Source organism: Delphinapterus leucas, chromosome 2 (assembly GCF_059928025.1).
Source record: "Delphinapterus leucas isolate spDelLeu-1000000601 "Yukka" chromosome 2, BTC_Dleu_Yukka2, whole genome shotgun sequence".
Classification (NCBI taxonomy): domain Eukaryota; kingdom Metazoa; phylum Chordata; class Mammalia; order Artiodactyla; family Monodontidae; genus Delphinapterus; species Delphinapterus leucas.
In genome coordinates, this window is record NC_143130.1 from 32,424,792 (window position 1) to 32,439,752 (window position 14,961).

General features: G+C 40.9%; 1 protein-coding gene across 13 annotated transcripts in view; it reads left to right on the forward strand.

The window, feature by feature from the left end:
• LARP4B (La ribonucleoprotein 4B) overlaps nt 1–14,961 on the forward strand; it is an 88,077-nt gene that overhangs the window by 52,641 nt on the left and 20,475 nt on the right. For all 13 annotated transcript variants that reach the window (XR_016391943.1, XM_089906633.1, XM_089906632.1 and 10 more), the window contains 2 exons: nt 11,961–12,039; nt 13,284–13,420. Coding sequence is in view for 12 of the 13 variants with exons in the window: in XM_089906633.1 (XP_089762759.1) it covers nt 11,961–12,039; nt 13,284–13,420 (216 nt within the window). In the remaining variant the exon portion in view is untranslated. The remainder of the gene's footprint in view (nt 1–11,960; nt 12,040–13,283; nt 13,421–14,961) is intronic.

Below are 14,961 nucleotides of genomic sequence, written 5' to 3' on the forward strand. Positions count from 1 at the left end.
TAGTGGAATTTTCCCTTTCCAATAGATTCTTAGTTCTTTTCCACTTCGAGAAGACCCTTCAACATTTCTTTTAGTGTAGGTTTAAGTATTGAATTATTTTAGTTTTTTGCTTGTCTGAGACGTTCTTTAATCTCTTCTTCAATTCCGAAGGAGGATAATCTTGCTGTATAGAGTATCCTAGGTTGCAAGTTTTTCCCTTTCAGCACTTGAAGTATATCATGTCACTCCCTTCTGGCCTGCAGAGTTTCAGCAGGAAAATCAGCTGATAGCCTTATGGGGGTTCTCTTGTATGTGACTCTTTGTTTTTCTCTTGTTGTCTTTAGAATTCTCTCTGTAACCTTTACCATTTTAATTATGATATGTTGTGGTGTGGGTCCCTGGGTTCATCTTGTTTGGGACCCTCTGTGCTTCCTGTACCTGGATATCTGTTTACTTCTTCAGCTTTGGGAAGTTTCCAGCCATAATTTCATCAGATACATTTTCTACCCCCTTCTCTCTCTCTCCTCCTTCTGGAACCCCTATAATGTGATTGTTAGTATGCTTGATGTTGTCCCAGAGGTCCCTTAAACTATCCTCATTTCATTTTACTTATTTTTTTGGCTGTGTTGGGTCTTCATTGGTGCACGCGGGCTTTCTCTAGCTGCAGCGAGCGGGGGCTACTCGTTGTTGTGGTGCTCGGGCTTCTCATTGTGGTGGCTTCTCTTGTTGCAGAGCACAAGCTCTAGGCACGCGGGCTTCAGTAGTTGTGGTGCACAGGCTTAGTTGCTCTGCAGCATGTGGGATCTTCCTGGACCAGGGCTTGAACCCGTGTCCCCAGCATTGGCAGGTGGATTCTTAACCACTGTGCCACCAAGGAAGTCCCAAACTATCCTCATTTTAAAAAATTTATTTTTCTCTTTGCTGTTCTTATTGGGTGATTTCCATTATTCTGTCTTCTAGATCACTTATGTGTTCTTCTGTGTCGCCTAGTCTGCTTTCATTCCCTGTACTGTCTTTCTCATTTCAGGTATTGTATTCTTCAGTTCCGACTGGTTCTTTTTTATATTTCCTAGTTTCTCGTTAAAATTCTCACTGTGTTCATCTGTTCCTTTCCCTAGTTCAGTTAACATTCTTATTACTAATGCTTTGAATTTTTTATCTTATAAGTTATTTATCTGTTTCATTAGGGGTTTTTACAGGGTTTTTTCCTTTTCTTTCATTTGAAACATATTCCTCTGTCTTCTCATTTTGTTTAACTTTCTCTGTCTCTATGAAATTAGATGAAACAGGTAACTATCATGGCTGGGGGGGGGTGTTGGGGGGCCCCTGGTGCTGGAACAGAAGCCTTGAGGGTTGGGTTTGAGCTGGTTCCATTCCCTCTAAATGTGTGCAGACCCCCCGACCCCGCAGTGGTTCCTCCACCCTAGTGGAGAGCAGGCCAGAGCCAGAGGGGCTGGAGCGAGCTGGGGTGCACACTAGGTGGTCCCAACACGCCATCAGAGCCCCAGGCCATTTCTAGTCCAATACCTCTGTGCACACATGTACCGACAATGGCCACCCTCGCCCTGTTCAGAGGTTTGTGTGCTTTTAAAAATTCAGCTTGTTAAATCTTTCCTTAAACAATGTGCCTTTCACTGCTTCCTTTGATTCTCCTTTAAACTGACTCTTCTGTTGATGCAGAGGTGAGAGGTTCTGGTCCAGAGGCCTCACAGGGAATGTAAGACCTGAATAGTTCCTGAACGGCAAATCAGATTTAAATAGGAGAAGCGGAAAACTGACTGTAGGGCAAAACGTCGATAAAAGTACAGAGAGGGAGCGTTAATGTTGAAATTGAGAGTCAAACCCAAAAGGAGTTGGCTTTCTGTAAAAGGGATATTTAAAGCTTTTCAGAAGAAGGAAAAGAGGAAGAGAGCAGTTCTCTTTTGGGGTCCAGGTTGTGGACCAGCATAGAAATGGCTGTAGGTAATGGGACACCAATTGCTCGCCTCCGATTTTGTTTCTGCCTTGATCTAAAAGATCAAACAATTTTTAAAACCCCAACAGACCTTAGGGGTAGGCTACACTCTCATTATTGCCAGTTGGATGGGAAAGCTTGAGTGGAAAGAAATAACTCCCTGAAACTGGCTGCCAGCAGTTGAGCAGAGCAACTGCCTGTGGAGCATGTTCAGGACCCTGTGTGACTGTCTAGAGACACGCTTGGGTTAGAGAAGGTTACGTGACTGAGAAAGCCTGCCCTCCCTTTCTCACCACCAGCTGTGGTGTTATGTATGAGAGGTATGTAATAAGCACCATGTAAGTGTTTGGCATTAAATATTTGTTTATTTTCCTCTTGAAGGGGCCCCACGAAGACCTCATCCACACGATTTCTGCTTCGGTTGGCACTGACTGACCTTTGTGGTCACATGCCTGCCTGGACCCTCGCTTCCCTCCTCACTCTGCCTGGATTACACAGACCATCATTTCAGTTACTTCCTTGCATCTAACTTCTTCACAGTTGCTTAGCAGATGCCTCCATCTTGTTTAAATATAATTCTCTACCTACTCTGTGTCTGTTCCTGAGCAGATAGACAGATGTGGCTGAAGAAAAAAATTATAGCAGTGTGGAATGGTCTCATTTTCCATTCATGGTCTCGGACTAGCGGGGCTGCGTGGCCCCGTGCAGCCCAGCTTCTGGACGGCTATTTCACATCTACCAACCTTGGGGTATAGAGCATTAATGAAGCATAATTGATGTACCATAAACATCACATGTTTGGAATACCCTAACCTTTCTATGAGTTTTATTTTCCTTTGTTTAAAGCACAGTATTCAGTGCATTCTAGAATTGACTTGCTGACTCTTCCCTTCCTCACTGATTTCTCTACTGAATTTGATGAGGTGTGTGTACACATGAAAAACCATGACCCATTCAAGATAACGAAGCTACCTGTGCCCTTCCTCCTGCCCACTCCCTGCCCCTGCCAACTGCTCGTCTGCTTCCTGTCACTGTAGATTAGTTTGGGGTTTTCTAGAATTTTATGTAAACGGAGTTTTATAGTATGTGCTCTTTTTCTCAGGCTTTTTTTACTTACTAATTTTGAGATTCATTCATGTAATAACATTTATGGGCCGTTCCTTTTTATTGCCAAATAGTATTCCAGTTCATCATATACCACTGTTTGTTTTTCTGTTCACCTGCTGATGAATATGTGGATTGTTTCCAGTTTGAGGCTCTTACAAATAAGGCTGCTATGGACATTTATAAACAAGGGTTTGTATGTACATGTTTTCATTTCTCTTGGGTAAATACATAGGAATGGAGTAGATACATCATCTATTAGGCATAGGTTTATCTTCACCCTTTGCACTCCCATCTGCAGTGGATCAGAGCTCCAGCAGCTCCACGTCCTCACCGGCACTTGATACGGTCAATCTTTTAATGTTAGCCATTCTAAAAGGTAGGCAGTGGAATCTTATTGTGGTTTTACTTTGTATTTACCTAATGACTAACGGTGCAAAACATCTTTTCATCTGTGTATGTTTTCTTTGGTGAAGGGTCTGTTCAAGTCTTTTGCCCATGTTTTTACTGGGTTGATTTATTATTGAGTTGAGAGTTCTTTGGACACAAGTCTTTACCAGATACATAACTTGCAAATACATCCTTCCAGTCTGTGGCTTGTCTTTTTGTTCTCCTAACAATATCTTTTTTTTTTTTTTTTCTTTTTTGCGGTACGCGGGCCTCTCACTGCTGTGGCCTCTCCCGTTGCGGAGCACAGGCTCCGGACGCGCAGGCTCAGCAGCCACGGCTCACGGGCCCAGCCGCTCCGCGGCATGTGGGATCTTCCCGGACCGGGGCACAAACCCGTGTCCCCTGCATCGGCAGGCGGACTCTCAACCACTGCGCCACCAGGGAAGCCCCTAACAATATCTTTTGAAAAGCAAAAGTTTAAAATCTTTTATATCGTCCAATTATGGATCTTGCTTTTGGTGTTTTTCCTGCGAAATCCTTATTTAATCCAAGGTTGCAAAGCTTTTCTACTATAAGTTGTATGGTTTTAAATTTTACATTTTTTAGGTCTGTGGCCCATTTTAAGTTAATTTTTGTATGTGGTCTGAGGTGTGAAGCAAAGTTCTTTTTTGTTTTTTTGTCACATGTAGATATGCCACTGTTCCAGTACCATTTGTCAGAAAGACTCTCCTTTCCCCACTGCACTGCCTTTGTGCCTCTGTCAGAATCATTTGTCCCTGAGTATGTCGATTTGTCTCTGGACTGTCTCTTCTCCATCCATCTCTTGGGACAACAAAACCACGCTGTTTTGCTTACTGTAAATAATTCTTAAAAACAGGTAGTATTAGCCTTCTAGATTTTTTCTTTTTCAGAGTTATTTTGGCTATTCTAGGTCCTTTTCATTTCCATGCAAATTAGAATGAGCCAGTCAATTTCTGTAGAATGCTGAGATTTTTATTGGGATTTCATTGACTCTGTAGATCAGTTGGAGAAGATTGACATCTTGGCTAGATGTTCGTGACATGGTGTATGTCTCCACTTGTTCAGATCTTCTTTAATCTCTCTTGACTGTATTTTTCAGTTTTCAGCCTACTGGCTTTTCACATCTTTTGTCCAATTTATCCTTAAGTATCTCATATTTTTTGGTGCTATTGTAAGTCATTTTTAAAAATTCAATCTGCAACTGTTTGTTACTAGCAGATAGAAATATAATTAATTTTTATAAATTGATATCATACCCTGAAAACTTGTTAAGCACACTTATTAGTTTTAGAAACTATTTTGTAGATTCTGTTGCATGTTCTATATAGGCTATCGTGTTATCTATGAATAAATTCAGTTTTATTTCCTATCCAATTTGGTGCCTTTTATTCCTTTATCTTGCCTGGTTGCACTGATTAGATCCTTCCTTACAAAGGTGAACAGATGTGGTGAGAGCAAACATCTGACTGATCTTAGGGGGGAAAACATTGTCTTTCACCATTATGTATAATGTTAGTTGTAGTTCTGCATATATGACCTTTATCGGTTGACAGGTACCCTTCTGTTAGGATTTGCTGAGAGTTTTACAGAGAAATGGATAAAGAGGAGTTTGTGATACTTTTTTCTTCATCTATGGCAATGACCAAATATTTTTTTTCTTTTTTAGTGTGTTAAGATGAATTACATTGATTTTTTTTTTTTTTTAATGTTTAACCAACCTTAAATTCCTGGGGTAAGCCTCACTGGGTCAGGATGTAATACATTTCTGATATATTGTTGGATTAGACTGGCCGTAATTCTGCTTAGAATTTGTACACTTGTGTTCATGAGGAATATTGCTCTGTAGTTGTATTTTTGATGTTTTCCCTTCTATTAAGTTTTTGGGAAGAGTTTATTTCTTCCTTAAATGAAGAATGAAGCCATCTGAGCCTAGAGTATTGATTGTGGGAAAGTTGTCAGCTACAGTTTGTTTTTTTATATAGGGCTACTCAGGTTTATTTCTTCTTGAGAAAGCTTTGGTTACTTACGTACTTTGTCCATTTCATCTGAATTTTCAGTTATTGCATAGAATTGCTCATAATATTCTGTTTATACTTCTAATATCTGTAGAATCTGTAGTCATGTCACATCACTCATTCCTGTTATTGGTAATTTATGTCTTTTCTCCCCTCCTCCCCCTAGTCAATCTGGGTAGAGGTTTGTCGATTATATTCATATCAAAGAACCAGTATTTGGATCATAAGTCAGATCCTATGGTCTCTACCTTTAATTTAAATGTTTAGAACATAAATGTTTACTGTGGTAATTGATATGTTTAGGTTTGAGTCTCTCACCTTGCTATTTGTTTTAGAATAGCTTTAGACTTACAGAAAAATTGAGAAGATTGAGTACAGAGAGTTCCCATAGACGCAGCATTCATTTTCTCCTGTTAACATCTTACATTCGTATGATATATTTGCCACAGTTACTGAACCAGTGTTGGTACGTTTTACCTAATGTCCTTTTTCTGTCCCAGGACACCATGTTAACATTTAGTGGATATGTGTTCTTAAGGCTCCCCTTGGCTGTAACAGTTTCTCAGATTTTACTTGTTTTTGATAACCTTGATAGTTTTGAGCAGTACTGGTCATTTATTTTGTATGGTACTGGAATTCATTTGATGTTTTTCTCATCGTGATGGATTTGAGGGAAGGAATACCACAGAGGTCAAGAGCAGTTTTCATCCCATCATTTTAAGGGTACATACTATCAGCATGATTTATTACGGTTGATGTTGACCATGACCAGTTGGCTGAAGTAGGTTTGTTATTAGCTTTCTCAACTGTGAAGTTACTCTTTTTTTCCTCCCTCTTTCCATGTGGTGCTCTTTGGAAGGAAGTCACTGACTGTACCCAGCCTACACTTAAGGAATGTCCCCTTCATGAGGGCAGAGAATCTCCGTAAATAACTTGGAACTCTTATGCATAGGGATTTGTCTCTTCTCTCTCATTTATTTATTTGTTCAGCCATTGACTTGTATCAGTGTGAACTCATGGGTGTTATTGTATCCATGTGTAAAAATCATCACTTCTTTATTTGATTGCTCCGATGCTCTACCTTTGGCCATTGGAAGCTCTTCTAGTTGGCTCCTCCATCTGACCTACCCCATCAGTGAAGGGTTTGTTGTTGTTTTGTTCTCATTCTGGCTGCTCTGGTCCTAGAATCAGCCATTTCTCCAAGGAACCTTGGTTCCTTGTACTGGAAAATGGTATTTTATAAGAAAGCAAGCTTCCATACTTATCCATGCAGTTAGCTTTTCTGGTATTCTTTATTCCTGTGTGTAAATCCTGATCTCCCTCTCTTGGCCTTAAAGATACTGTGGTGCTCTCTTTTTACCTGCATTATTTCTGATAACTCTATCATCCTTAACTTTGTTCTACTGTTTAAAATCTTGCTGCTTTTAGGGCTTCCCTGGTGGCGCAGTGGTTGAGAGTCCGCCTGCCAATGCAGGGGACACAGGTTCGTGCCCTGGTCTGGGAAGATCCCACATGCCGCGGAGCGGCTGGGCCCGTGAGCCATGGTCGCTGAGCCTGCGCGTCCGGAGCCTGTGCTCCGCAACGGGAGAGACCACAACAGTGAGAGGCCCGCGTACTGGAAAAAAAAAAAAAAAAAAATCTTGCTGCTTTTAAGATTTTTCTCATTATAGTAGTTTTGAGTATATTGATTATGATGTATCTTAGTCTTAAAGGTAATCTTGTTTCTTGTGGTTGGGGTTTGTTGAGCTTCTTGATCTGTGATTTATAAATGTTTTCATCAAACTTGGAATATCTTGGCTGTAATATCTTCAAATGCTCCTCCCCCACCTTGCCATTTCTCCTCCTACATGATCTCTAGTTATACCTATATTAAGCCCCTCGAAGTGATCCTCTGTCCTTTTTAAAAAAAATCTTATTTCTCTGTTTCATTTTGGAAAGTTTCTCATATCTTCTAGTTCACTAGTCTTCTATACTATCTGATCAGTTGTTAATTTCACAAACTATATTTTTGATATCAGACATTGTAGTTTTCATCTGTACAAATTCTATTTGGGTCTTTTTTTATATTTTTCATGTTTCTACCTGACCTTTGGAGCATGTGGGGTACAGGTAGGATAACCATTACAGTGTCTTTGTCAGTTAATGTTAACATCTGTGCGGGATAGGTTTCTTTACACTCACTGTAATTTTTGGTTGGACTGGTTTTGACTTTGTTAGGTACTTAATATTTTTATATTTCTATAGATATTTTGGTTCTTGTTCCAGGATGCCACAAAGTTACTTGGAAACAAATGGATCCTTTCATATCTTGCTTTATGATTTGTTAGGCATGAGTGGAGCAGTGCTCAGTCTGGGGCTCATTATTTCCCACTTCTGAGGCCAGACCCTTCTCTCCTCTTGCCAGTGTGTTTGGGGCTCTGTGAGCATGAGGTCTTCCAGGCCAGCTGGTGGAGCAGGTACTGTGCAGCAGGATATGTGAGCTCACTTCTTCCTTTCAAGTGTTTCTTTCCTGGCCTCAGGGAGTCCATCGTACCTGTGATGTGCATAGAACACGCGCCTGCCTCCGGGGGTTCCCCGCGCTTCTGGGCGCCCTCCCAGTGCACTCTGTCCCACGCCCTGAACTCATTGAGCCCGCTGGCTTCCATCTGCTTCCCGCTTCCTGAGCCCAGGCCCACGACCGTTGTGTGTCTTTATCGCTCAGGAGCCGATGCTCTACATCTGGAAAACTTGCTTCACCTATTGTTTATTTATTTTTTTTAAATAAAAAAAAATACTCATTCGGGCTTCCCTGGTGGCGCAGTGGTTGGGAGTCCGCCTGCTGATGCAGGGGATGCGGGTTCGTGCCCCGGTCTGGGAGGATCCCATGTGCCGCGGAGCGGCTGGGCCTGTGGGCCATGGCCGCTGGGCCTGCGCGTCTGGAGCCTGTGCACCCCGACGGGAGAGGCCACGGCGGTGAGAGGCCCGCGTACCGCAAAAAAAAAACACAAAACATTCAAAACCCACCACATGCCAGATTTACTTAGGACACATCAGTGAATATGATCAATGAAAGCCTTTGCCCTACTGGTGCTTAACATCTTATCGGGCAGAGACAGACTATTCATAATACACATAATAAATAAGTTCGTGTTATATAATGTAAGGGTGATAAAACACAGTGGAAAAGACAAATCATGGTAGGGTAGGTTACAGTTTTTTCTAGCTTTATTTAGGTGTAATTGACACATAAAAATTAATTATACTTAAGGTATACAGCAACATGATGGTTTGATATCCACCACTTCACATACTTACCTTTTTTTTTTTTTTTTTTTGGTATGCTGAGAACACAAGATCTACTCTCTTAGCAAATTTCAAGTATACAATACAGTATTATTAATTATAATCACCACGCTGTACATCAGGTCCCCAGAACTTATTCATCTTATAGCTGAAAGTTTGTATCCTTGGATCAACATCTTTCCATTTTCCCACCTCCAGCCCCTGGCAGCGTTCTACCCTCTGGTTCCATGTGTTCAGTTTTTTTAGATTCCACATATAAGTGACATTGTGTAGTTTTTTTGGGTTCTGTCTGACTTATTTCACTTAACATAATATTCTCCAGATTCATTCATGTTGTTGCAAATGGCAGGATTTCCTTCTTTCTTGTGGAATAATATTCCATTGTGTGTGTGTGTGTGTGTGTGTATGTGTGTGTATACCACATTTTTTAAATCCATTCATCAGTAGACACGTAGGTTTCCACGTCTTGGCTATTGTAAATAATAATCGAGTGAACATGGAGGTGCAGACATATCTTTGAGATCCTAATTTCCTTTCCTTTGTATACATGCCCAGTAGTGGGATTGCTGGATTATGTGGTAGCGAGTGCTATTTTTAATTTTATGAGGAACCTCCACACTTTTCCATAGTGTTCCATTGGCTGCACCAATTTACATTCCTACCAGTAATACACAGGGGGTCCCTTTTCGTCACATCCTTGCCAACACTTGTTATTAGTTACCTGTTTTTGATAATAACAATTCTAACAGGTGTGAGGTGATCCTCATTGTGGTTTTTGACTTGCACATCCCTAGTGATGAGAGATATTGAACATCTTCTCACGTGCCACTTGGCCATCTGTATGTCTTCTTTGGAAGAATGTCTATTTAGGTCTTTTACCCATTTTTTAATCAGAGTTTTTTTTACTGTGAGTTGTGTGAGTTCCTTATGTTTTGGATATTAACCCTTTATCAGGTACATGATTTGTAAATATTTTCTCCTGTTCAGTAGGTTGCTTTTTCATTTTGTTGATGCTTTCCTTGGCTGTACAAAAGCTTTTAAATGGAATGTAGTATCCCACTTGTTTATTTTTGATTTTCTTGCCTGTGCTTTTGGTGTCATATCCAAAAAAATTGTTGCCAAGACCGATGTTTAGGACATTTTATCCTACATGTTTTTCTGTGGTTTTACGGTTTCAGGTCTTACGTTTAAGTCTTTAATTCATTTTGAGTTGGTTTTTGTATATGATGTAAGATAAGGGTTCCATTTAATTCTTTTGCGTGTGGCCATCAGCTTTCCCCACACTGTTTATTAAAGAGACTGTCCTTTTCCCCCTTAAGTATCCTTGGCAGCATTGTTGAAAATCAGTTGATCATAAATATACGGGTTTATTTCTGGGCTCTCAGTTCTGTTCCATTGGTCTATATGTCTGTTTTTATGCCAGTACCATACTTTTTTGATTACTGTAGCTTTTTAAAGTAGTTTGAAATCAGGAAGTATGATGCTTCCACCTTTGTTCTTCGTTCTCAAGATTGCTTTTGCTATGCAGTGTCTTTGTGTTTCCATACAAATTTTAGGATTGTTTGATGTATTTATGTGAAAAATGCCATTGGAATTTTGATAGGAATTGATTGCATTGAATCTGTAGATTGCTTTGGAAATTTTTACATGGAGATTTTCACAGTATTAATTATTCCAATCCAGGAACATGGGGTAGCTTTTCATTTGTCTTTAATTTCTTTCATCAATATCTTAAAGTTTTCAGCTTACAGATCTTTCTCCTCCTTGGTTGGATTTATTCCTAGGTATTTAATTCTTTTGGATTCAATTGTGAATGGGATTGTTTTCTTAATTTCTTTTTCGGGTAGTTTGTTGTTAGTGTATAGAAGTACAGTTGGTGGTATGTCACAAGTCACGTAGGCTTTCTTCCTTGTCCTGCATTCCTTTTTCTCTTTGTTCCTGTAACTGGCTAATTTCACGTGACCTGTCTTCGAGCTTGCTGATTCTTCCTTCTGCACAATTAGGTCTGCCCGTGCCCTGTGGTTTTCTCCTTTGTGTCACATTCTACCTGTTTACTGTTGACTTGTTTGACTATTGATTGCCTCCCAATAAGAGCAGAGACTGCCTCATTGAGGCTGAGTAAGCAGTTCCACAGCAGTGCCCGGCATGCAGGAGATAGCTAAAGGAGAGACAGGACATATCTGTTCAATGTGAATTTAAATGGTGCTCAGGAGAGGCCTTTCTGGATGAAGGAATGAAATGAGATTGTGGTTTCAACGGCCGTTTCTGATTTTGTCTCATTTCCTCCATTGGTTTTGTTTGTTTTGTTTTGTTTTTTGCTGGTGGGGGATGGATTTTGTTAAAGCTCTTTACATAAAACACACACAAGCTCTCTGTCCTTATTTGTCATCAGTGTTCCCACTTTGTCTTTATTTTTTTGATGGTCTTTAACTTTGACTTTTAAAATACAAGTGTCTCTTGTTAGAAAGTTCTTAATGTATTATTATGCCATGCAAATCTATATAGTAGTGTGCAAAAAAGCTTTTAGTTATTTTGATTATTTCCTGTATATTTTATGTTTAGTATCTCGTGTGCTTCTAGGTTACTTGAAAATCCTTTTTGAATTGAGACAAAGCATTAAATAAGCTTATACTTATTTTGTAATAAAAAGCACCTGCTAAACTTTGCTAATAAATCTTACTCCTCAGGGTTTTTTTGGCTGCATTGGGTCTTCGCTGTTGCATGCGAGCTTTCTCTAGTTGCGGCGCATGGGGGCTACTCTTCCTTGCAGTGCACGGGCTTCTCATCGTGGTGGCTTCTCTTGTTGTGGAGCACGGGCCCTAGGTGCTTGGACTTAAGTAGTTGTGGCTCGCAGGCTCAGTAGTTGTGGCTCACGGGCTCTAGAGTTGTGGTGCATGGGCTTAGTTGCTCCGCGGCATGTGGGATCTTCCCGGACCAGGGATCGAACCCATGTCCCCTGCATTGGCAGGTGGATTCCTAACCACTGCACCACCAGGGAAGCCCTCAGGTTATTTTTTGAAACTGTGTTTTTGTTTGGGGGAGAGTGTTATTTTTTGGGTTTTTTTTTGCCTCTGATTGCCTTGTAAAATATCATTTTTCTTATATTCTCTATACATTATGTAGATAAATTACTATGTATATTGAAAACGTTAGAATTGCTATACTGAATCATGTGCTTGGTAAATTTAAGCCGTTTTTCCATTGCTTCTCTGTAGGAGGAAATGAATCTCAACCAGAAAGCCAGGAAGACCCCCGGGAAGTACTTAAAAAAACATTGGAATTCTGCTTGTCTAGGTGAGGATGGTAGTATTTTTCTAGTATCTGATATCTAAGGTGTTGTGCACTGCTACTATGTACAGATGTCATGCTTTACACAGAAAGAGTATCTGTTAACATCTCTGTCTGTACATCCATCTGTAGGAAGTCGAGATCCCCCCTACCCCCATCCCCTGCCCACAGACTTGGACTCTGATGGTGGAGCCATAGGTGGTCAGCCTCACAGGTTTTAGTCCTGGGTCGTGCTGTTGGTCACTCACTTTATTGCTTTTCCATCCTCTGCTGCAGAGGGCTATTGAGGCCAGAGTTGGAGTCACAGCCCCTCTGACAAGTGTTCCAGCCTGAACTGCAAGCACTCTGGGCACCAGCCTTTCTTGGCCTTATCACATTTTTCTTACTTTTTCATTCTCTTAGCTGCGTTTCCTTACTTTAAGAAGTTGTGTTTCGGGGCTTCCCTGGTGGCGCAGTGGTTGAGAGTCCACCTGCTGATGCAGGCAACACGGGTTCGTGCCCCGGTCCGGGAAGATCCCACATGCCGCGGAGCGGCTGGGCCCGTGAGCCATGGCCGCTGGGCTTGCGCGTCCGGAGCCTGTGCTCCACAACGGGAGAGGCCACAACAGTGAGAGAGGCCCGCGTACCGCAATAAATGAATGAATGAATGAATGAATGAATAAATGAATAAATAAATATCAATGTAAAAAAAAGAAGTTGTGTTTCTATTTTTTTGTTTGTTTTTGTTTTGTTTTGTTTTGTTTTGCGGTACGCGGGCCTCTCACTGTTGTGGCCTCTCCCGTTGCGGAGCACAGGCTCCGGACGCGCAGGCTCAGCGGCCATGGCTCACGGGCCCAGCCGCTCTGCGGCATGTGGGATCCTCCTGGACTGGGGCACGAACCCGTGTACCCTACATCGGCAGGCGGACTCTCAACCACTGTGCCACCAGGGAAGCCCTGTGTTTCTATTTTTAAAAGCTACTCAAAACACTTTTTAGAGCAAAGATGAGCTATAAATACATTTTTTTAAAGATTTACCTGCTCATTAATTTTGATCATATAAAGTGCAGTACACTTTTACTTTTGCTCTCTCTGCCTCCCCAGATGTCTTTGACAAAATCGACGTAAGGTCAGAGAGATGGCAAATTGCGGGGGGTGGGGGGGGTTGAACTCAGCTCTCACTCCAGGGCAGTACCGTACCACACTCGTGCCTCTTGTGAAGGTTGCTTTTAAAGAAGTTGTGAATTAAGACAGATTGTCTTCTTTCTCCAGGGAGAACCTTGCTAGTGACATGTACCTTATATCGCAGATGGACAGTGATCAGTACGTGCCAATCACCACGGTAGCTAACCTGGACCACATCAAGAAGCTCAGCACCGACATAGACCTGATTGTCGAAGTGCTGAGATGTAAGTAGACTGCAGCCCAGGCTGCATCGTACGTGGTCTTGACAGCATTTTTCTTGCCAGTGTGATGCTTAGCATTCACAGCCATTCGTGCTAAGGTACCCAGGCCTGGCGTCACAGATGGGCCACTGTAGGTTTTCTAGCAGGTGTGCGGTGGTATCTCATTGTAGTTTTAATTTCTGTTTCTTTAGTGCCTGATGACACTGGGCAGTCTTTTCATGTGCTGCCTTTCTGAGCTGTCTGTGCAAATGCCCCACCCCCACCACTTTTTTTTTAATTAGTTTTATTACAGGTGAGATTTAAGGAGTGTGTATTTGTGTGCAATTTGAGATGCACATATCTGTATTTGTCCTTATTGGAGATGTGATTTGCAAATACATTCTCCCAGTCTGTGGCTTCTCTTTTTGTTCTAATAATGTCTTTTGAAAAGCAGAGTTTTCAGTTTTTTTATATAGTCCAATTTATTAATTTTTTTCTTTTATGGATCTTGCTTTTGGTATTGTGCCTAAGAAATCTTTGCTTAATTCAGGGTCACAAGGATTTTCTCCTAGAAGTTTTAGTTTTAGGGTTTACATTTTTAGGTCTGTGATCTGTTGTCAGCTGATTTTTGTATGTGGTATGAGCTCTCTACCCCCTTGCATGTGAATGTGCTGCTCTTCCAGCCCATTTGTTGAAAACACTCTACTTCTCCACTGCACTGCCTTTGTGCCATTGTGAGAATCATGTATCCCTGTATGTGTGGGTTTCTCTCTGGGCCGTATGTCTGTCCTCAATCTATTTTGTCTGTTTTGATGCCATTGCTGCAGTGTCTGGATGGTACTGGCTTTTATAGTACATCTTAGAGTAGTTGCAAAATCTCCAGCTTTGTTTTGGCTCTTCCAAATGCTTGGCATTTCCATGTGAATTTTAGAATCGACATTTTGGTTTTTCAGAAGGTCCTATTGGTATTTTTACTGGGATTACATTAAATCTATAAATCAGTTTGGGGAGTATTGACATTTTAACAGTATTGGGTTTTCTAATTCATGAACATAGGATATCTCTCCATTCATCTAGAAAAATCTTAAAAATTTTTCTCTTGGCAATGTTTTGCAGTTTTCATAGTGCAGGTATTTCATATCTTACCAGATTTATAACTAAGTATTTCGTATTTGGGCATAAATATTTTTATTTCAATTTCTAGGTGTTCGGTGCTAGTATGTAGGAATAAAATTTATTTTTGAATATTAATCTTGTATACTTAAAACCTTTTGAAACTCACAATCCTAGTTTTTTATGGAAATTGTATCAGATTTTCTACATAGAGCTCAGCTTGAATGAAAGTGAATGAAAAGGTTACCTTCTTACACCCAGTCTGGGTGTATGTAATTTCTATTTCTTGTGTTATTGCCCTGGCTTAAGCCTCCAGTGCTGTGTTGAAAAGAAGTGGGGAGAGTCAGCATCCTTGCCTTGGCCCATCTTCTAGTAAGAAAGATGCTAGACGTTGGTTTTTTTGTAGGTGAGGAGGTCTTCCTTCTATTCCTAGTTATCTGAGAATTTTTATC